The 23,417-nt window shown below is 46.3% G+C and overlaps 1 protein-coding gene and 1 long non-coding RNA gene across 2 annotated transcripts; both read right to left on the bottom strand.

Moving 5' to 3' along the window:
* Window positions 1–136: 136 nt before the first annotated feature.
* On the bottom strand, window positions 137–1,800 carry LOC135290145 (uncharacterized). The gene is made up of 3 exons (XR_010352851.1): window positions 1,681–1,800; window positions 829–913; window positions 137–723 (listed from the first exon to the last, which is right to left on the bottom strand). It is a non-coding gene; the product is annotated as an uncharacterized LOC135290145 (long non-coding RNA).
* An 18,260-nt stretch (window positions 1,801–20,060) lies between these two features.
* Window positions 20,061–22,618, bottom strand: LOC135290975 (uncharacterized). Its single transcript, XM_064404979.1, has 2 exons — window positions 20,972–22,618; window positions 20,061–20,929 (listed from the first exon to the last, which is right to left on the bottom strand). The coding sequence occupies exons 1-2, from the start codon at window positions 22,096–22,098 to the stop codon at window positions 20,734–20,736; spliced, it is 1,323 nt and encodes a 440-aa protein (XP_064261049.1). The 5' UTR covers window positions 22,099–22,618; the 3' UTR covers window positions 20,061–20,733.
* Window positions 22,619–23,417: the final 799 nt, after the last annotated feature.

Below are 23,417 nucleotides of genomic sequence, written 5' to 3'. Positions count from 1 at the left end.
TTGTGTCCAAATTAGACAGGGCCAATGTCCTCAAACATTTCCAACAGGACATCCCTTCCAGTCTTCTCACCGGTTCTGGTCCCCTCCTCTGGATATTTGCATCTCATTAGAGTTCTGGAACTTCAAGTGAACACAGGACTACACACTGGAGTAGCATCAATTTAGTGCAAAGGGAGGCTAGAGGGGGACACGCCTTGCAAGGCTCAGTCCCTCATTTTAGGGGATGCAGAAAAAGTGTGAGAAACATTGATCCCCAACCCCACTATCATGGTAAATGCTGAAAGTTAAATTCTGACAGCAGCTGTCAGTGGCTGTGGGTTTTACTCTTTTTCCTTCCTCTTCTGACTTTTACTCTGGGTGCAGAAAAAGCAGCTGTCAGTACAGGCACTTAATGTCTCTGGGCACCATCACATGTACAAGAAATGCTGTACAGGTGATACGTGACTCAAGGGATGCTGATGAACAGAAGACTTGGTGACTCATGTCAAATGTGACAGCCAGCAGCCATTGGGGCTGGAACAAGCTGGAGTGCCGTGTTGGTAAGGGTAAGATGTGCAGCCCTTGGCTGGAGAGAGGGCTTCCATGAACCTAATTCTGTCATATTTCTGAGGAAAAGCTGAAGTAATTTCTGTGCCTTCAGTGTATTACCTCTTCAGAGAGCCCCTTGGAGGTGACTCACTCCTGCCTTTGCATCAGAGGTTATTGTTTGAAGTAATGACATAGCTGTATAAAGGAAAGCAAAGTTACGGCCAAGGTCACTCTATCCCAACCTATTTAATAAGAATCTAATTGAGACTGAGCACTTTCTATAGCATCAATTTGCCCAACCTTTTATCCAAGGACAGAATTGGGTACTTTTGGATCTTCCTTCTTGACAAGGTCTGTGATCTGCCACTGTGGCTGTGAGAAAATACTTGAACAGGAAAGAACATGAGGTCATAGTCATTGATACGTCCTGATATGGAAGGGACCACAAGTATCGTCGATGTTCAAACTTGGCCCTGTACAGGACAGTCCCAAAAATTATAGCATATGCCTTAGAGCATTGTTCAAAACCTTGAACTCTCGCAGACTTGATGCTGTGACCACCCCACTCCCTGGGGAGCCTGTTTCAGTGCTCAACCACCCTTTGGATGAAAAAGCTTTTCCTGATGTCCAGCCTAAACTTCCCCTTGAGGCCATTCTCTCAGTCCTGTCACTGTTCACCACGCAGCAGAGGTGTCTGCCCCTCCTCTTCCCCTCAAGAGGAAGTTGTGACTGCAGTGAGGTCTCCCCTCAGTCTCCTCCAGGCTGAACAGACCAAGTGACCTCAGCCTCTCCTCATGCAGCCTCCCCTCAAGGCCCTTCACTGCCTCCATGCCCTCACTGGACACTCTCCACACTGTCCTTCTTACACTGTGGCACCCAGAACTGCCCCAGCACTCGAGGTGGGGCTGCCCCAGTGCAGAGCAGAGCAGGGCAGTCCTCTCCCTTGCCTGGCTGGCCATGCTGTCCCTGATGTCCCCAGGACATGGGTGGCCCTCCTGGCTGCCAGGGCACTGCTGGCTCGTGTTCAACTTGCCACGGACCAGAATCCCAGAGCCCTTTCCATGGCACTGCTCTCCAGCCTCTCATTCCCCAGTCTGTCTGTACATCCAGGGTTGCCCCATCCCAGGTGCAGAACCCAGCACCTTCCCTTACTCTTACACTTCACGTGGTTGGTGGCTGCCCAGCCCTCTCTGCAGGGCCTCCTGGCCAGAGTCAACCGCTCCTCCCAGTTTTCTATCATCTGTGAGCTTCATATCCCCCCCAGTCATGCACCCAATCATTTATGAAGATGTTGAAGAGCACAGAGCCTAAGGTGGAGCCCTGTGGAACCCAACTAGTGACAGGTCAGCACTCTGATGTCACCCCATTCACTGTAACCCTCTGTGCCTGACCCGTGAGCCAGCTGCTCTCCCATCCCATGATGTGTTTGTTTATCCAGCTGCATGCTGGACCTTTTGTCCAGCAGGACACTGTGAGAGACAGTACCAAAACTTCACTGAAATCCAGAATGATTATGTAACTGCCTTCCCTTCATCAGCTAGGTGGGTTATTTTGTCATAAGAGGAAATTAGGTTTGACAAGGAGGACTTCCTCTCATGAAGCTGTGCTGGCGGTGACCAATGACTTTATTGTTCTTCTGGTGTTTTTTCAACAGCTCCCAGAATAATCATCCCCATAATTTTACTAGTCACTGAAACAAGGCTGACAGGCCTGTAGTTTCCAAGGAATGCACTTAGAAAAGGCAGTGGGATATCTGAGTATCAAACGCATGTTTTCAGTCACTGCATGCAGCAGGTGCAGTCTGTCCAGCAAACTGATTACTGTCCATGCACATCTAGTGCCATAGGACTGAAGCCATAGGGGATAGCCATGTGGAATGAACACAGCAGGACGAAGTTATCCATGGCCCAGGGTCTGGAACAGAGGGCAGTGAGTTTTTGGGGGAGCTCAGCAAATCCCAAGCTAAAAGACTGATCTTGTGTAATAGAAGAATGCTCCTGTAGCAGTGTGTCCTGAATTGTGTCCCTGCATCCATCTCTCTAGGGGTATGACAGGAAGATGATTTTGTACCTGTCCCAGCCAAACAGACACCGAAAACCCTACCTGTGCACACCAATCTCACAATTGGGAAGACATCTGAGTATCATATCCCAGAGACTCCTGTCTTGCCATATCTGCTTATGACCAATCAATGCCAACATGTTTTGTCTGTCCATCCATCCAAGCCCTGGTCTGTCACAGCCCATCCCAGATTGTATCCCAGCTCTCAGCAGCTCTAGATGGATGCTGATGTCAGATACTGGAGTTATTAGATGGTCAAGCTAGAAATGGTACTTGTCAGGAAACTGCACTTAGGAACAGCTGGCTGGCTGGGAAAAAAAGACAAGTTCTGGCAATAAGTTTCAAGCCTCAGCAATGACTGCAAGATCAGGCTCTCAACAGGCAAAGTGAGGCCATGAGGAGACTGGAAAAACCAGGTGTAGTGCAGTATAATTATTATAGTTAAATAATCAAACTGAGCTGCACTGCAAAGGAACTGCAAACATTAATTCCTTTTGGTTTAGAGGCTGTTTCTTCACTGTTCTGACCCTTGTTGTTCAGCCAGAGAGACTTTGAGATCCACATCTTCCCAGATGCCCCTTGGGAGATATTATTCTGCAGGGATCAGCAGGGGAGGCCATTTCTTACAGCCCCTTGCCCTATTCCACATTCCATTAAGCTTCTTCAGTTCATTTTTTAAGACCTGCTGACATCACATTTTACCTCCTGTCAGCCTCTAGCAAGGTTGTAACTGTAAACTTGTTCAGCAAGGTCAGGAACCCAGTGCCCTTCCTCCCCAGTTAGCACATGCTATGTGAAACGACTCCTTCAGTTCCTATTCTCACACTGAAATGGGTCCCATGTTTATATAATTTTCTTCCAGAATAATGTGTTTGTTCTGCCTGTTCCTCTGAGCACAGATTTGTGCATGCAGGAAGGATGGGCTGGAGCTCTGTTCTATATGACTTCCATGGAGGTAGTCCTAATGACAGCTCCTCAGCTGTGCAAGAGTAGAGAAGAGACAACTTGTAAGAGAAACATCCCTTTTTAAAGATGTCAAATCTCAGAAGAACTCTCTGAAATTCTTTAAGGGTTTAATTTTAATACCAGCATTTAACAAATCTTGGTTTCAGTTAGGGAATCTGGAGATATTTTCTAATGACTTCCCTGGCATTAAAAAGAAAAGTTCAGGAATAGCCATGCAATTAACAGTGACTTACATGTGTTTGTATAGCAACAAAAACGTGCTAGGGAAAAAGTTAAGATTTCTACCTGAAGGAGAATGTTTGCATAGATTTCTTATTCAAATGTGCATATAAATTGTTGTGACATGTTTTGCAGGAAGGAATAGAGGTACATCACTATTGAAATAGCTCTGGGTTCCACAAATCTATTCACATATAATTGTATTACTTCACGTGTCTTGGACAAAAAAAAAAAAAAAAAAAAAAAAAAAAAGGTGACAAAAATGAGCCTTAAGTAATGGAACAGATTTACACTGAATTTGATCTCTCCACATTCAGTAGTGCTGAATTCAACACACTGCACTAAAGAAACTTCCAGCTATCACAGGAAGAGGAGAAAGAGCAATGTGTATTAACAGGAATTGCTTTTCCAGCAACGCTCTGCTTTCCTCTGCCCAGGACAGTGCAGGAGCAAGGGGGACTGTTCTCATTTAGGCCAAACAAAGTGTGAATCTCCTGAAAACTGCTCTGCTTTGCACTGAAATGGTTTCAGTGTCAAAGTTTGGTGTAGCTGACATCTCCCATCCACCACCATGACAGCTGGGGACCTTCAGTGTGTTGCAGGGGTTATTCCCTGTGGTTCAGGGGAGCACCCAATGGATGCCTGGAGGCTAGAAACCCTCAGCTCATGACTATGAATTCTCACTGTGGTCAAGTGCACTTCTGGCTACTATTTTTAGTTAGCAGTGCCTATCCCTACCTTGCTACCTAAAGGCTACTCTGGTATTTTAATGTACTTTTTAGTATTTCATTTACTCTGCCTCCAGAGAACTGGGATCTGGCACAGCTGTATGAGGAGGTGCCTTGTTCAGTCAGACTCAAGGTTCATCTCATTTTGGACCCCATTGTTAATTATGGTTGATATCAGGTTTTCAAGGCACGCAACAGGAACCTTTTACCTATGGGCTCTGTATTTGAGACAGGAAAGCCTGCTCACTGGCAGTCAGGCTTGGAAGGCATAGTTTAAAAACATATTTGTCAGCAGTAGTTGCAGCCACTCTGGGTAGTCTAATGTCCATATGCTCCCAAATCTCATTTTGAACTGTATTTCTTGATTCTATGTTTTCTCTCTGTCACTGACACAGGAGTCTGAAAGCATTTTCCTTACTGTTTTCTCCATTTCTCCATTCCTGCATTTGCCAGGACCGGTAGGAGCTGAAAATGTACTGGGTTTTTCAGAACAGATCCAAAGCCAGCAAGTGTGTCTGTGTCCCTGTGTAAGAAATTCAGCTCCAGTTAAAAAAAAAAGCAAATTCCATTCACATCACTGTGGACTGTCAGTGACTCACCACACTGCTCAGAGCAAAAGAAATGCAAGAACAGTTCTAGTTCTCTTCTGCTGCCAAGTCTGTACCTTTGCCCATGGGGAGAAGCCGAGTTAACTGCTGACACCAACTCTTAGCTGAGGCAAACCACTCTGAACCCTTTGCTGGGCAAATGGAAAAACCCATCCAGATACCTTCTTGCTTGTTTGTATTTACAGGAACAGGAGGAAAGCTTGTGCTCCTTGCCTTCCCAGCCTTGCTTCCAAGCAGGGAGGAGAGGGAAAAGAAAGGCAGAGGGAGCACAGGAAGCAATTACATGGTGTTCAGCTGAAGGATATAATTTACTCATCTTCCAATTCAGTGCTACAGGCCTGTTGTGCAGTTTCCTCCCCCTTCCCATTAACTGAGGGCTAAAACCAGAACTGCTGTTCTGTAGTGTACACAACTGAACTCTACTATTTCAACAGGCAAATCACTGCCTTGCTCACATGTGACAAATGCCTGCTTTTCCCTGCTTTCCTATTTTCCTACCAGAGCTCCTGCTGCAGCAAATACCCTTGGGACATTTTGTTGGTGCTGCATCTGCACAAGTGCCTGTGGACAATGCCACACCTATTATTATTTTATAACTTGCAGTGAAAGTTGTGAAATATCCCTCTGAAGTGCATGCATGGCATGCCACATAGAAAATCAAATTGCTGAAAGAGTGCCTGCAGCAGGTGGCACGGTGAGCCTGGGTATTCCCACCCAAGCTGAGGGAAAGGTATACCATCCTTTGCAGCCACAGCTTGGGACAAGGCCAGGCACTTTGGCTTGATGTATGTGTCTCCAGGACTATAAGCATCAGGTCCTGCTGGAAAAGCTAATTAATTCGGCCTCTGACTGACCTACTGGCTTCAACAGTGCCATCAGTCGTGGTTAAGGTCTCCCATAGTGAGATCTTTCCCACTTCTGCTCCTTCTCTCTTGTACAAAGCCGAGTTGCATCCTTTTGCATCACAGACAAGAAAAATAACAACAAAGCTGGTGCAGTTCAGAGCTCAAAGTGACTGTTGTGCAAGATTTCCCACAGCTGCACCTTCATCCTCACTAGGCTGCTCTCAGCTGCCCCATGGCTTCTTCCAGAAAGCAGGATGAGCACACAGGCAAAACACTGTCATCCCTTTCGTCACAGGGGGCATTTAGATAGCATGATAAAATGTTTTAAGACTGGGAAGATGGAGCATCTCAGTACAGAGAGAGTGAGTGTGAGAAATGGTTTCATGGGCTGCCAAGTGCTGAATCACAGCTGTGGATGTACGTCCTAGAAGCCATTGGAGATTTCCTGTGAGCCCAATGCATGTGCACAAACACAAGAGCACATGCAGACCCTCTCACATGCACACAGCCCATCCATGTCTGCTTGATGTGCCTTTCAGAGCTGGCAGCACAGGAAGAGAGAAGGGATAGCTGTGCTTTATAGCAAAGTCCAGAGAACAGGGTTTCTCTGCAGGAGCACCAGAGAACATCTGGTGCTCCTACATCTCCCAAAGAAAGTAAGCTTCTCACTGCACAATGTGAAAAGGAATTTGGAAAAAGACAGTTGTTCAGTCTTCTCAGCGCACTTACCAGTGTTTTCATTAGGGGAACTGGCCCCTGTGTGTTTGCCCAAATGTCATTTCTCCCTCAGTCATCTACCGTGAAGTGCAACATCAGCCACTCTTCAAGCCCCAAAAGGTGGCATTTCAATGCTCGTTCACTGTCTTGCTTTGGTTTGACAGGTGCCATGGAAAGGTAAGCTGCTATAGTCATGGTAAGGATAGTAGATATTAACTTTGCATGGCAGGAATTTTAAAGCGAACCACAATCTGAGGCAGCAGTTAGCAACTGACTGTTAGAAGTGAAGTCACAAGAAAACATTAGGCTGAGAAGGGGCTAGAAATGGCTTAGCAAAATCACAGAGACACCACTCCCCCAAGTACAAGTGGAAAAACCAAACAGGACAGGTGCTGGTCATGTCACCTGATGTGTGACCAAAAGATACTCAGTGACTTTGCTGATGTCTGAGGCAGAGGGAGGCTATAGAGACGAAGATCTGCTTGCTACAGTCACAAGAGTGGATTAAATGTACTTTTTTTTTTTTTTTTTAAAGTTAGGGATTTTACTGTATTTAAAACAATCATCACAGAAAAGGGAAAAGCTGTTAAGTCAGCTCAGGCTGCATTCTGCTTTGCAATAGCTGAGGTGTGGATAATTAAAAGATTACCCCGGGGAGGCTGCTCCTTTACTCAGATGGATTTGAAAGCCAAAGCTTTGTGACATGGCGTCATGACATATTATGGACACAGTCAACCCTGTTTTTCTATCACCTGTAGTTAGGTCATATAGGGTTGTTAGCTGGAAGAAGGGAGAACAGCTAGAACACTGTCAAGTGTTACTTGCAGCTAAGTTTCTGCTAGATCAGGTTTTTGAGGTATCTCTTGTAAAGATGGCTATAAATAAAACAATAGTTTATTCATACTGAAATAACACATAAGAAAATAATTAAAATCTCCAGAGAGGAAGCCTGAGATTATGATAAAAGGGAAGAAAAAATCAGGAAATATCCAACAATGACGTCTCAAACATCTCAGTCAAAAACATTAGATGAAAGAGAATTTCACCAGTTTGATCAGTCACCATCAGCTGTTCCTGAAACACCTCCCTCTTCTGCCTATAGAAAAGTTCAATCCATTCTGCTCTCAGAGGCTTCCTGCTGAGACCGATCGCTTGCCTGAAATCCTGATATTCCAGCGGTTTCCTGCCTGGCGGTGCCCGTTCCAGCTGAGCCGGGCAGTGGGGCCGGCGGCAGCAGCAGCAGCAGCAGCAGCAGCTGCCCGGCAGCACGGCGGGCTCGGAGCTCGGGCAGCCGCGGAGCCGCAGGAGCGGGGGGCTCGGGGCTCGGAGCTCGGGCAGCCGCGGAGCCGCAGGAGCGGGGGGCTCGGGGCTCGGGCAGCCGCAGGCCCGGCGGGCTCGGGGCTCGGGCAGCCGCAGGCCCGGCGGGCTCGGGCAGCCGCAGGAGCGGGGGGCTCGGGGCTCGGGCAGCCGCAGGAGCGGGGGGCTCGGGGCTCGGAGCTCGGGCAGCCGCAGCCCCGGCGGGCTCGGGGCTCGGGCAGCCGCGGAGCCGCAGGAGCGGGGGGCTCGGGGCTCGGGGCTCGGGCAGCCGCGGAGCCGCAGGCGCGGCCGGAGCGCGGCTGCCCGCCCCGGCGGGACCGGGGCTCGGCGGGTCCCGGCAGCAGCGAGCTCCACGGGAGGGCACTGTCGTTCCACGCAAACCGGGCCGCCGGAGCATTTGTCTTTCTTTTAAAAAGGCAGTTTAGCTGTGACAGGTAATTTGGCACATTTCTCGCTGAGATGTGCCAAATGATTTGGCAGATATTTCGCATACGTCTGAAAATAGGAGCACCTGCTGCTGGCCTAGGGGGAGGCTGGGGATGAGGGGGATTTCATTAGTTGTTAATTACAGGCCCTGTAACAAAACTCTCACATTGGGTGTACCAGCCAGGCCCTGCAAAGGGAGACCTATCTGCCCAAAGATGTACATAGGCACTCACTTAAAAAAACTTTGCTCCCAGGTGCCAGCATCTTTTCAGCCGTCTTGGGCAATTCCATCACCTTGTAATGGTGAGGAGTGTGATTGATTTCCTGTGTCAGTCACACCACATGACTGCATTTGCATGACTGCCAGATACAGGCAGATCTGATGTTCTGGGGGTAGAGAAACTTGTGAAAACTCCACTCCTGCTCCAGAAACATAATTTTCTTGTTACAGTCTCCTAAAGGGTCTGCCGAAGTTTAAGTTGGCAACAGATAAGAATCACTAACAAAAACTTTATTAAAATATGTGCAGAGAGAACACAAAGGAATTTACGACACACAGGACTTAATTGTGAGCATACCAGACTTCTGAAACCGAGTGCCCAGAATTCATCTTAGGCAAAATTTTCAGACTAGGAAAAGAACTAGAGAGCTTTCAGAGATTGAAATAGATAATAATAATAATACCTACCCTATAATACCAGTACTACCATGTAATAATGGTAATATGTAAAACTTATGTAAATTAATAATGAAGTATTTTTACATGCCCCTTTTCTAATGAAATAATTTTTGGATTAAAATACTAATTAAAAATAGAATTTAATGCAGACAAGTCAAGTCTATGTGTGAATAAGCATTTTGGCAACAGTAATCACATAAATTGGCAGAAAACTGTACTGATGTCAGTCCAAACACAGTGCAGAATATGAATGCAAAAGCAGTTGACAAAAGTTAGGCAGGTTTTGCTCCTTTCTTCCTGTCTGCAAATCTACAGGGCAGACAGATGGCCAAAGTTGGATTAAGTTTTTAACTGAACTTCAGCACTTCCTGCTTTGAGTCATAGTTTCAGTCCTGTATTAGGATCCTATTAACTTCACAAATGGTTTGGAAGAACATTTGATTTTCTCATAATTGCCATCACAGTCCCACCTCCAGTAAAACCTAATGTCTTTACTTAAAGATAAGTATTTATTAAAAACCAAAGCAAAGCTAAGAAGCAGCTGTACAGAACACCAAGGAAAAAGAGAGCAGGCAGAACAAGACTTACGCTCATGTATGAGGTGACAGGATGGAGAGGGTCCCTGGGTGCAGCAGCTTCTGCAGGGTCCAGACCAGTCTGGGGTGTTATTTATGCTCATAGTTCAAACAAGATCATTTCCAATAGAATTCCTCATATTTTCATGCCTGCAGCGGTGGCTGGCCTCGAAGGGGAAAGCAATTGCCCCTTCAGGACATCCCTGCTAGCTGTGGCCAGCACCACCAGCAGCACCGGGGCACTCTCCCGATCCTTGCTGCGGTCAGGAGGGCGCCTAAGGCTTTTGCTTTGAGGGACGAGGATCCGCAATGAAAGGGCTGCTACCCAACAGGAGGGAAGAGACGGACTCCAGGTGTAGTGTAATCTGGATTTATTGGCTCCAGGGGAACTGACAGCTGGAGACTCCAAACTGGGCTCTGACACTAACTTTTAAAGAGGAGAGGATACAGAGGTGGAGTCTGGTCTTCAACTAATCAGTGAGAGGGTGGGAGTGGGGAGAGGGTGATGGACACAGTGGAACAATCAATAGGGAAAAGCCTGGGGAGGGGCCCTGGCCCCCAAACCAATCACTCAATACCCTACTGGAAGATTCTAGAGGAAAAGGATGGGCCGCTGAGTGATGGACAGGGCACCAGGGAGGGACTAAGGAACAGATACATGGGTTGCTAAGGGGGACGGGGAGGGGAAAACCGGACTGATGGGGCGAGCGAGGAGAGAGAGAACCAGGGCAGAACCAGCACAAACAAAGAGGTACATGGAGCAAAACAATTTACAGCTTAACAGGGCTAAAGCATATGAAACACACCACAACACATGCCACATCTGTTCTTTATAAATTGCATGCTGACTTCTGATAATATCTACAGAAGAAATTTTTTAAAAATGAAGATTTTCATCAAAGCCAGCAAGCATGCAAGATCAAATGAAGCATCTTTGCACTTTTCAAACATTTTCCTGTTCACTGGCAATGATGAAGTCCTTTGTTCCAGCAAAGACTGAGGCTCATATTTGCATCTCAGCCCAGTACAATGAGCACCTTGAATACTGGTGACAGAAGGGCTACAATGGACATCTCTGTCTGCCCTGAGCATCTCTTGGGGTAACAAAGCTGGCCCCAGCCGTGCCCTGACAGCCCTAGGCACTGGGCATCTTCGGATTGGCTGGATGAGGAATGGGATGGGCAGGCACTGGAGGATTGGCAGTGCACTGCTGGCCCTGACAGTGCCTCTTTATTTTTCTCTGGTGGTTCCCCTTCTCTGTTCTTTTTATCTAGGGAGCCCTGAAAATCTGGACCTATAAATCTTTCAAGGTAGCAAGCCAGGTGGCAAGCCAGGTGCAATTGCAGGCTCTAACAATATTCAATAGTAAATATTACACATTAGAAACACTTTAATTATTTTTAATAGTTAAAAAATTTAAAAATAAGAGATTTGATGCTGTCTATGTGGAAAGACACATTTATTTCAGTAATTTTACAAGATTTACAGTGTATGTAGTTTCCGACCAGTCAAATACCATGAGCCAGCCACTGAAGAGATTAAGAGTGGCCCTGGGCACAGAAGTTAGATCTCCAGTCTGTCCAGACAAACTCTTGGTGCAAAAGGGATTCTTGGAGGAGTACATCAAATGAAGTTCACTTTTCGTTCAATAATAGGCTTCTAAGAAGATGCCAACTAGGTATATCCAGTCACTCTTGGGTTCACTGGCTTATTTAATACAGCGGATTAAAAAAAGTAGTCTGCAGACAGAAAAAAATTTCCCCTTCCTCTAGTTTATTCATATCACATTTGGTGTTTTGAGGAAACAGAACTAATTTCCAAAGGCCAGAGCAACAAAACTTGAATTTCTAGTCCAGGTTTATCTTGGATACAACCTGGCAATTATTCTTCATGCTCTGTTTCTCCTGTAGGTTATGTAGGTAAGGCAAGGTAGGTATCCAGTACTTGTAGTAGACAGCATATGGCAAGAAAACACACAAGTGTGACTTCCTGGTAGTTTGCGATGAGTATAGATACATCAGTTACTAACATATTTGATTGCTCTTTGTATATTTTGTTTAATTTTTGTTTCAGTTTTTTATGATGAGCAGAAATTGATAAATTTGCGAGGAATCTGACTGGTAGAGCTTTAATTTTTTCAAATATTGATTTTTAAATAATTGTTTTTTCTCCACTTGGGAAATGGTGAATAAATGATAATTAGGTATTTTAAATTATAACATCTGAACAGGACTTGAGATTTTGACCTTGAAACAGTCACAAGGACTGGGTCACCTACACTATTTTACATTTGCATTCCTTCCCTTTGCATTCCATCTCAAACAGGACTGTACATTTTCTTACTATTTTTCTTCTTGATAAAATCTCTAGACTGATACCAAAATATCTAGAGAATACTGCCAGCTGAAGTTGCATAACTGTTTTAATTTCTTTTTTCTCAGGATAAATTGTAAAAAATGACATTGAATTAATCTATTATTGAGAACATCATTAAACTATAATGAGGACAAAGTGGTACAAAATACATTCATTCTCACAAATACTTCATGACTGTAACCAGAATAGCTAATGGCAAAACATGTTACTTTTTACAGTAAAAATGTAATACCGGCAGAAGACATTGTAACTTGAATTGATTGTTGCACCAAACTTATAAATCAAAAGGTTTTATTTGAATAACAAACTATGTTTTTGTAGAAAACAAGTATGACATGAAAACTACTGTAGAGGTACCAGAAAGATGCTGATCTGGTCATGTTGCTGTAGCATAGTAGTTCCCTTTTTAGAGACAGGGTGAATTAATGGATGCTAAAGAAATACGAATTTGGTCCAATGTTTAGTAATTTTAGCACTTTACAATTCTGTTAAATCTGAACAACAGTAAGTCTGAAGAGCAAAGAAAATCTGTAATCATGGATAGTAATAAAGAAAACACTCAGCCTTGAGAATTGGTCCAGGGAAATGCTCGGTTTGTCCATCCCTTCAGGAACTGTTTTTCTAGCTCCCCTGTGGAAGAAATGGTTGTGATCACTAACACCTTTCTTCCACTCTTGTGGTTTCCCCAGTCAGAGCAGCTCCTGGCAGCAGCCTTCAAGCTATTTCACCCCTGCTTGAGCACAGCACAGATCCAGGCACAGCTCTGCCTGATGGTGCAGCACCGTGTCAGACAGCTCTGCTTGTCCCTGTGTGCCCTGGAGCACCTGAGCAGGGACTAAAGCATCACAGGACACTGCCGGGAGCTGCCTGGCTCCCTCATGGGACAGACACTAAGCACACCTCTCACTGGACTTAAACCATAATCGTGTTATCCTGACGCCTGTGTGCATGCATGCTACATCCAGCCTTGGAGCTGGCTTGCAATCGTGACCATGACCCAACAGTATGTGTCAAAGAATCTCTGTTTGGACAGTAATTCTCAGCTCTTAATTTTTGTTGTCATGTTTTATTGCAGGAGTGAGGAAAACATCACTGTGATGAGGAAGGGGCCACGTGGTATGTTGGTATTGGGAGAGAGGTCCTAGAATCGTAATGAATATGGGGACAAATCCCCAGATGATCTACTTCCATGACAATTCATTATCCATCACAGTCTTAAATCCTGCCACTGGGGTGCAAGGGGGGTTTAACAGCAATTAGTCCATTAAGAGAAAAGGACTTAAAATTGTTGTCAGTGTCTTTTTCTAAGAGTTTGGAAGATAAGAAGCACTTCTCATCGCAAACCATACAAATGGAATTCATATATGTGTGCATGTATATATGTGATTTATAACTAGAACTGGGAGGTGATTACCACTTTATGGAAAAGGTAACGATTCTCTTATCATTGCTAAGTGGAAAGACAATCTGTCTGATGGTAGAAACCAAGTTATTCCTGCTTTTAATACTGTTGTGAGTAAAATCCTTAATGTTCAGCCTCTTAAAATGAAGCAGAGAGCTCAGCTGTTAAAGATGGCTTAATGATAAAAGAGAGCTGCAAACTGGCTTGCAGTTACCCTTGCAGAGCTCCCCATAGTGCCAGGCTGGTAATAATAATTTTTTAGAGAGTTGGCCACCTCTAGCATTTGGCTGTGCTGCAGGAATGCCAGTTGCATTAAACAAGTTAAAATACTTTTTCACAGCTTATTCAGGGTGACAAATAGTTCCTGTTCTGCAAACACGTGAAAACTAAAGAAGCTCTTCTCCCTGAAACATTGTTCCAAAGTACTGGTTTCATTTTAATGAATAGGAAGAATTTTGCAGAATTTTCTTCAAATCTTTTCCATGCATTTCCACCAAAAAGGCTGCCCTTGTTGTCCAAGTCCTGCAGCAGGGACTTGCTCTGCTGAGTCACTGCAGCTTGCTGACAGAGCCCACTCCTGCTCTCAACTTGGCATCCATGTGAGCCAGTTGGTCCACAAAAACAAGTTTTCCTAATTAGCCATCTCTATTGACAGGTAGAGGTCAACTCTGTTGTGAAAATGGTGCTAGAATAGGAAGGGCCAAATAATAGGACTAAACCACTATAGTAATGGTGAAAGAGAGGAAGTTCACCCATCACAGGCCAGACTGTGAGTAAAGCCTGATTTCCCTAGTGTGCATTCTGTCAGAGGAAGTACAAGCAGCTGCACCCCATCCTGCTCAGCAGCAGGGTGGGCACACATGCAGTAAAGGAACCCTCACTCTGTCTTCAGTCACAAATAAGAAGTACATGTGGGTCCTATGAAGATGGGATTTGCAATGGGCCACATCAGACTGGTGCCCCCAAGACATTTACCTCATCTGCTCTGCCAGGATGACCAGACAGAGAAAATCAGATTTCATTGATCATGAAACCCTAATCTTGCTGCTTCATGTGAAAATTGATTTTATGGCTCTCAAAACAGCTTTCTGAGGGCAGTGTTTATTGTGCATCTTAAACACACCTTTATGGCACTGATGTGTAAAGGGCTGGGAGACAAGCATAACATAGACCTGTTAGACTTATGCATATTATGACAATATCATGACCGTAAAGGCTGCTCTGCTTCTGTTCCACTACACATATTTCAATTGATATTTTGTCATCATTCTCTCTTCATTCACCACCCTGCTGTAAATCTTCTCTGTCAATGAAGTTCTTGTGTGTTGTGGTGTGTTCATTTTTATTTGGAGTTGGTTCGTTCTGTTAACCCTATTTGTAATGATGGTTCAGTCTGGAATTCCCCTCCTTCCCCGGGTTTGCCCCTCCCCAGCATAAGAGTTCTATCAATCTATTGTCTCCTCCCCTGTTCGTCTGGATACCCTCTATTAATCCCTCCCCAAGTTCCTGTCCGTCACCCACTGGCCCCTCCCTTCCTTCCAGAAAGTTCTTCCCTTGTCAGTGGGTGATTGGATCAGGAACAAGAGTCCCTCCTTCCTATCCTCTCTATTTGCTAGCTGGCATGTCTGTTATAAGTTTGCTCCCTCCTAAGTTTCCCCTTATTGGTTATTGTGTAATCCCCACCCGAGTGTTCCACCCCCTTTATATACTGTTGCACCCATTCCTCGAGGTCTTTTCTCGTCTTGCTTCCCTGGAGACAAATAAACTTCTGGACTGTGCCCCCGAGAAGAGTCCCTCTTTTCATTTCTCTACTTCGCCTTCCTGCTGCCCACCGCTGCCTCCCGCCGAGGCGCTCCCCAGACGCCCCCGGCGCATCTGGGAAGTGCCCCCCCACTGTCAGCTGCTGTGCCACAGCTTGGCCGGTGCTGTCTCCTCCCCAGCCCGGGGGAGTAGAGAAAAATTAGACAGCAGCGTGGCAGTGGTGCATGTTTTTGATGATAATTCAGTCCTGGCAGTCAGTTTTATAAACCGCCCCCGCCCCCCCACACTGTTGTATTGTTATAGTATATTTTATTACCAGTGGGTTGTTCCTTTTCTCCTTGTGGTGTAACAAAACATTGCCCTAGTTGTCCATCCCCCCAAAGGCCCGCCCTTTTGTCCCCTGTTCATCCTCCCATTGAATGTCAATCCCTCCCCAGGCCTGGCCCTTTCTCTGGAAACTTCCCTATGAATTTTGTTTCCTTTGAAACCCCAGTGGTTGGTTTAAGTTGTTCTCCTCCCCTGTAATCTTCTATTGGTTTAAACATTGTATTCCCTGTCTTGTGTTCCACTCCTAGTTTCTCCTAATTAGTTAAAGACTGTATCCTCCCCTGGGACCTCCCCTATTTATAAGATGATGTACACCTTTGATTCAGTGTTTTTCTGTCCCTTATCCTCTGGGGAATAACCACAGTCCTATCACCCATGCTGTAGAACAGCTGTGCCCTACAGTCACACCCTGGATTCCACAGCTTTTGGGGGGCAGCCACTCTTGCTAATGGTGCTGGGAGCTAGTGGGGCCAAAGAAATCCAGCCCTGCAGCACTTGTGTTCTTTGTACTGTGAGTTAATGAGATGGATTTGATGATGTGACAGCCTGTGATCCTTGCCATGATGGCTGGTACTGCCCTCTCCTATCTAGTGTTGTGAGGTTAGGGAAAAAATCCAGCATTCTTTATTACAGGCCATTGAGAAATTTAATTTTGGAATAACACAAAGGAAAACCAGAATTTGTTTTATTTCGGTTTTGTATTTTGTTTTGGTTTTTTGTGTGTGTGTGTGTGAATGAAAGAGAGAGCAATAAAGAAGAAGTCAGAATTTATATAAAGGCTGTAAGCTGTGAACATGGGTTAACTTCAGAAATGAAGGTTCATCCTTGGTAACTTAAGGAGCTCCTCCATTGCCTTCAGAAGTCACAGAGAACATCAACTGATGGCATGCAGCATTAAATTTCAGCAGACTCATTAAAGCTAGCAGGAAGCTGCTGGTGATGTATAAAGGCAAACACTGATGCAGTCTGCTCACACAGTGATTCCACAATCCCTTGACGATGTTCCCAGTGACTGCAGATTAAACTGTCAAGCAAGGTCGCAGGCTCTTCATACCTAGGGTGCAGAACTGTGCTTTGTCAGCATGTTTACAAAGTTCTCTCAGTTTTCTGAGACAGTTTGGCTCATCACAATTGGTTTTTAATCACCTGTGATACTTCATTTACAGTACCAGTGTAGCTATAACAATTAATTCTCTGCCTATGACATTTGTTAGTGTAATTAATGCCTTGTTTTTAGTTGCTGTATCAAATTACTTAGTGCATTATTTCATGTGTCACCCCATGACAGAGAAGTCCAGAAAGACATGCCTGGCTTCTCAAAAAAAAAAAAAAAAAAAAAAGGTGACTTAAAGATAATTTGCTATACAAAATTTTCATCTGTCCTGAAACAGTAAAGAAGCAGAGGGCCCAATAAGGATAGTGGAGTTTGTGAATGCAAAACAGGTAAAAAGGAATTGTTCCTATTTTACTTTCAAAATGACTGGCCATCTTGGCTCTGATAAATCAAGCAACACTGTCTTTATTAATTAATACTGGAAAGTAATTAGGAGTCAGTGCTGCTGCACACTAGCTCTCTGTGGTTCCAGTGGAGTGAGGAGTGTGGGGAACTGCTCTGGCTGGGGTGAAGCCACAGGCAGAACCTTGGAGCTATCAAAGCTCTACACGGAGAGGCAGTGCTCTTGCGTGGCAGGGCAGGGACTGGGCAGAGAAGCAAGAGGAGACTCTCCGCTCTTGAAGTTCCAACAAACCTTGATAAGGTCAGAGGGGCCAGGACAAGGAGAGCCCCAAGCACCTCTGTCCACAGGGTTTTAAGGTATCAAAAGACAGGAGGAGGATACAACTGGAAAAGCAATAGGGTAACACTCAAGGTGGAGTTTTGGGGTAACAACCAACCAGGGTGGGCGGAGGAGAGAAGGCTCACTTAGGGATTGGTCTAGGTAATGAATGGCATGGAATGTTCCAGAACAAGGGGCAGGGTTGCCTTGACAGGCAGGGAAGAGGGGGCAGGGTTGCCTTGATAGGCAGGGAAGGGTCTGGAACAAGGGGAGGGGACACCTTGAGGGACAGCTGGAAGGGAGGGCACAACTTCGGAAGAAACTAACTTGGGAAAAATATGGGTTCTAACAGGACAGACCATTTAACAATCAGTCCTAACAAAATAAACATAAAACACGAACCACAATAAGTCATCAAGTTGCCATCATGTAGGACAAAGGACAAGATCTGCTGTCTTCTCACTCTGGTCTCTGTTTCATGCCACTCTAGGCTCACTCCCCACAGCAAGCAGAATGAGGCAAGACCAAAGGTGAGCTTCAAACTGCCCCTGAGTAAATGTCCCACAAATGTCCTTGTTTCTGCTGCCATCTCCCATTCAGGCTGAAAAGATCTCCCCTGCCACTTGCACCTGAGTATGAGGCACCCTCATTGCTGGCTTCAGACCTGCTGCAGGAGGTGGAAATCACAGTGTTAAGACAGGGAAGTGAGGGTAAAGGAAAAGGAGTGTGGCACAGACAGAGCAGGACTGGATGCTAGTTTTATCATAGGAGACGCCTGGATATCTCTGTGCACTGCTCCCTGAGCTAAGAGCAGGACTCCAGGGATTCCTATAAAGAAAAAAGGCAAGAAGTGGCTTGACAGCTGTAGCGTTATGTGGGAACTGCAGAGGAAGAATGAAGAGGTGGGAGAAAAGAAGTACATAGTGCCCATGTCTGTTTTCCGGCTATGAATTGGGATACAGAACACAAAGAACTGGAAGATCAACAGGGTGTGTTTGGAGCCAAGAGCTTTGAGTTGAATGTGCTTAAAACGTGCTTGGTGTCGGTCTACACAGTCTTCTGCTGCAGCAGCAGCTCCGCTGGTTACAGAAGCTGGTGCAAAAAGACAAACACAAGACAAAAGTTCTGTCCTTGCTGCCAGACCTCTGCACCCCACTCTCAGAGAGCTGACTGCTGCAGCTGCATTAGCCAATACTGCCAGCTCATTTTGTTTAGACCCATGTCCATGCATGACTGTACCCATGGTGAAGGAGTAATGTTCTCAGGGCATCTGAGACAGAGATGACTCTCAGGGAGCAGAAATCAGGATGTGAATGGGTTTGTTGTGTCTCTTTACACCTTTGCACCCCTCCCATGTTTCTAGCCTGACCTCCCCAAGCTGGGCAGACACAACGGCCAGGACCAGGAGAAGGCATATTGATTGATCCTCTCCACCACTCGTGGTCCTTCCTCCCCGCTGTGTCAGGACTGGGTGACTGGGTGGCATTTACAGTATTTGCAGATCCTATATGCCCCATGAAAAAGCTTGCTGTGTTGGTTAACCCAGGCAGCTCACAACATGCTGCTGTCAAGGTCCCAAAGCTCTTGTGGCCAAAAGCTGGCAAGGAGACATGCCAGCATGACACTGGTCCTGCAATGACAACCCTTGTCCTTGATCACTGAAAACTGCAGGCTTCCATCACATGGAGAATCATCCTGACCCTGCTCTTACATTGTTGAGATTAAGCAGAAATGCTACCTTAAAAGACTCTAACCTTGTACCTAAGCAATGAATTAATTTTAAAATGACCTGCTAAAGAGTACATAATGTTTTCACATTACAGTTAAATATCACCTCCTGTAAAAACAAAGGTGTTTAAGTAAAAACCTTGCAAAAATAGCACTTGAAAAAACGTGGGTTTTAACTTCCAATGATAATTATTTTTGCAGCCTTGAAAAGTAGTTCATGTTGTATAAGTATGCTTTAAATATAGTAGTTATCATTTACATCACAAAGGGTAACATGTTCTCTTCTTTAGCAACATCAAAATAACGAAGTCCATCCCTTCAGATGCTGATGGCAGTGTGTCACCCTCCAGGACAATGGGAGTTGGAGAGAGAAGAGGAGAAATACATGTCACATCAGGGTGCTCCAAACCCCTTGTGTCATGCTGCCTGTTTCAATGTTGCAACACACTGAATTCAAAGCAAAATGGTTTCACAACAAAGGGACATATGTGATTAGTTGTTGCTGTAATGTGTTACCATAACGTTTGCAAGGACTGGTGTGCTGTCAGTGGCAGTCATCCGTGGTTCTCCTGCGGTCAAAGAGCGTTGGAAAGCTGGCTTGCAAGCTCCCTGGGTGACCGAAGGGACACACAAGAGGGACTGCCCCTGAACCTCTGCCGAGGCTTTTGAGGTAGCAGCTGGAGCAGGGGCATGGGTGACACTGCAGCAGGACACCAGTAGGATGCCAAGATAAAGAGCCAAAGGAGAGGACACTCGTATGCAGCCCAATGAAACTTTATTCAATGGGTGGGTCAGGGATGAGTGCTAGTGGAGCAGTGGTCTGTCTGGGGTTCTTAAATGGGGCTCATCTAGGGGGTGGGAGCATAACACAGCCAGTGGGGAAACACGTAGGGAGGAGCAAAGAACAGGACTGTAGCTCACACACGCTGCGGTCGCTAGGAGCGAAGGGACGCCGGCTAGCAGCTCCTTGTGAGGCCGCAGAGGGGCGCTACAAGACTGGCCGCTCCCAAGCTCTCGTCGAGACTGCCCGGGTAGCGGTGACAGCCGCGGCGTGGGTGACGCAGGCTATGGTGAGATACGAGGTCCCGAGATAAAAGAAAGAAAGAAGGGACACTTGTATGGGTTCCAAGGAGACTTTAATCCAAGGAGGGTCCAGGGACAAATGTCAAAGGAGGAGGGCTTCGGCTAGCCTTTATAAAGTGAGGGGGCGTGGGGTGTGGAAACATGAGGGAACCAATGGTTGAGGGTAGAGGTAGGCTGACGTAATACAAAAGATCCAATAAGAAGCATGTGGGGGAGGGAGGAAGCCTCGAGGACAAATCAGGAACTAAGTTACAGATGAGAGACATAGAAGTCTCTCGAAAAAAGGAGGGGGGGTTAACATGACGGACAAGGGTAGGAGGCAGCACCACAGAGATTGACATAACCAAATAGGGACTTAGGGGGAGAAACAGGGGACTTCTCACTTTGACAGGCAGGCCAGTGGCGGGAAGAACGGGGAAAAACAACTCGGGAACAAACCATTACAAGGGGTTACACGGGGGGGAAAGGAACAAACCATTGTTTAAACTAACAAAGAATAATTAACAACAACTTCAACTTATAGTTTTTTAAACACACAACGCCACATCTCCCCCTTTTTTGTTTTAAAAAGGAAGAGGATGTGGGTTAAGGAAGAACAAGGTCTTTGGCGTCTTAGGTCTCTGAGTCTTTCGGTGCGGCATCTTCCCACCAATCACCTTCCTGGGTAGTCGCAGCGGCGACTACAATTTTAGATGTTGGGGAAGGTTTGAATAGAGAAGCAGTTATTACTGTTTTCAAGATTCCAAAGCACAGCATTACTAAAAAAAGAACAATGACAAAACACCCAATGTCTTTGATAAGGGAAAGCATCCAACCTGAAATGCCCCAGTTTTTGAACAGGTCCTTGAACCAGTCCTCGTTTTCTTGTTTCACGGTGCCGATAAGGTCTTTTATTTCCTGAATGGATGCGTGGATCGACTTGCTTCTGGATGATAAGTTGAAACAACACAACCCCTCGAACTCCTGGCACCCATGCCCATGTGCCAGCAGCAGGAAATCAATAGCAGCCCTGTTTTGCAGGGTTGCCTGTCTGGTGATTTCCTCGTCAGCTAGGAGGTCACTCAAGGCTTCAGAAGTTAAATTCGCCTGGCGTGTCACCCAACACTCGAGGTTGCCAAGCTCACTGAGAGACTTGGCCGCCGCTACCCAAGGTAGAAAAACAGAGACGGCAATCCTCTTAGACTTCGCCCAATGGTAAATTTCGCTGTCGCAATGCTCATCAAATTGGTCTGCACCCCTTTTTACAATTTTTGAATTTCTTTTAGCGTGCCGAATTGGAATTTGAGTCATGTTGGGTGACGCCAGGGACAAACGCCCCAGGGTGCAAGGGCCTCCTAGGAGACGGGAGGGGATTCCCGGGTACGCCCTATCTCCACAAATTAGGAAAACTCCCTTGTCCAGCTTTCTGGGGTACCCATCATCAGTGGATGGGGCGCCTATTTTTTCTACGTGCGTGCACCATGTAGATGCTCTAAACTCTAATTTATGTTGTTTGATGTTTTCATAGAGCTTTGCACGGGACGATGGAGTGAAGTCAAAGTGCACGCAGTAGTCTGCTTTGGCCGAGCCCAATAGTTCGAATTCTTGGGGCTCGGCTTCAGCATAAGGCAGGTCGTACACCCATTTGCGCCACAGTACTAGGGGATTGGTTACTGGTGTTTTTGCGTAGTTCACAACCCCCCAGTACCGAAAGATTTCCACCCACTGATTCGGCGGATTGTTCCCGTTCAACTGGTTCTGGATGTTTCGAATGGAGTCGGGGAACTCCGCCCACTTTGATGGAACCCCCACCAGACAAGTTGACATCGGATTCTCTGCTGCTGGTGTAGAAAGACACAGATGGCTTTGGTTGAGGGCATGGGCCAGAGTCACCCAGACGTTCTTTCGGGGTTGTGGAACGATCCACGCGGTCACCAGGGACCGGTCCAAGGCCTTGAGGTGGAGCTGCCAGAAGATGAGGAGGGCGACAACAATCATGATGGATGCCTGAGGGAAAACAGAACATTATATAAATACATGGAATAACTTAAAATCTCTGAAGGGGACATAAATCAGAGGGATGGTATTAGATTTCCTCTTCATCTGCGGCGCTTTCGATTTTGCGCAAAAGTGCCATCTTGTGGATCCACGTGGCCGCAGGGGACGGTAAGTTGTGGCGTGATAGACTTGGACGGTGGCACATACGGTTTCACCCATTTTTTGGGGATCCATCTGACCCCTGAGGGAGTGGACACGCAAGCGTATCCACGCCCCCAGGTGACAAGACGGACCGGACCTTGAATTTCCCCGGAGTCCGGATCCCTGATAAGGACCTCGGGCTCTTCCTTGATCTCTAATCGGGAATGTTGATGGAAATGTCTTAGGACTGGCGGCTCCGGCCTGTCAAAGGAACAGTTAAGGAAGTTGATGGTGAACAACGCTTTGCAGAGCCGGAGGTGTGGGGTTTGAACCTGAACATCTCCCCGCTGGCAGGCGAGGACTCGCTTTAATGTTTGATGCGGTCACAGCCTGACCGGTGGGGGAGTGCGGTATTCCTGTTCGATGTTGGATTCCCCAACTTTGCAAAAATTCACCAAACGCCCTAGAAGTATAAGCTGGGCCGTTGTTGGTTTTAATTAAAGATGGAATTCCTAAAACTGCGAAGGCATGTATTAGGTGTTTCTGTGCATCTGTTGCCTTCTCCCCTGTGTGGGCCGAGGCGAAGACAGCTCCCGAGAAGGTGTCCACAGAGACGTGGACGGATCTGAACCTCCCAAATTCGGGCATATGCGTGACATCTGTTTGCCACACCTCACAACTGCGGAGACCTCTGGGGTTTACCCCAGAGGTGAGCGATGGTAGAGCCGATTTTTGGCAGTTCGGGCATGTGGCCACAATTGCTCTGGCTTGGTCACGCCGCAGATGGAATTGGTGAACCAAGCCCGGAGCATTTTGATGGAACTGTTGATGGCTCAGCTTGGCCTGCTGAAAGATGTTAGGTTGGCCAGCCAGTTGTAAAGGTGCGGCCAGAGCATCTGCTCTGCGATTGCCTTCTGCAATGAATCCTGGGAGATCGGTGTGCGACCTCACATGCATTACAAAGAAGGGTTGCTCTCGGTGGGAAACCAGGTATATCAGTTGCGAGAGCAAGCCAAACAAAATAGGATTGGAGACCTCTTTGAGCACTGCATGTTCTGCCCGGGACACTACACCTGCTACATAAGCCGAATCTGTAATCAAATTAAAGGGTTCGGAAAATTTCTCGAAAGCCCTGACGACTGCATCCAACTCAGCAATTTGTGGAGAGCCCTCCACAA

Source organism: Passer domesticus, chromosome Z (assembly GCF_036417665.1).
Source record: "Passer domesticus isolate bPasDom1 chromosome Z, bPasDom1.hap1, whole genome shotgun sequence".
Classification (NCBI taxonomy): Eukaryota; Metazoa; Chordata; class Aves; order Passeriformes; family Passeridae; genus Passer; species Passer domesticus.
Note: the sequence above shows the minus strand (reverse complement) of the source record. Positions and strands in the feature narration are given on the sequence as shown.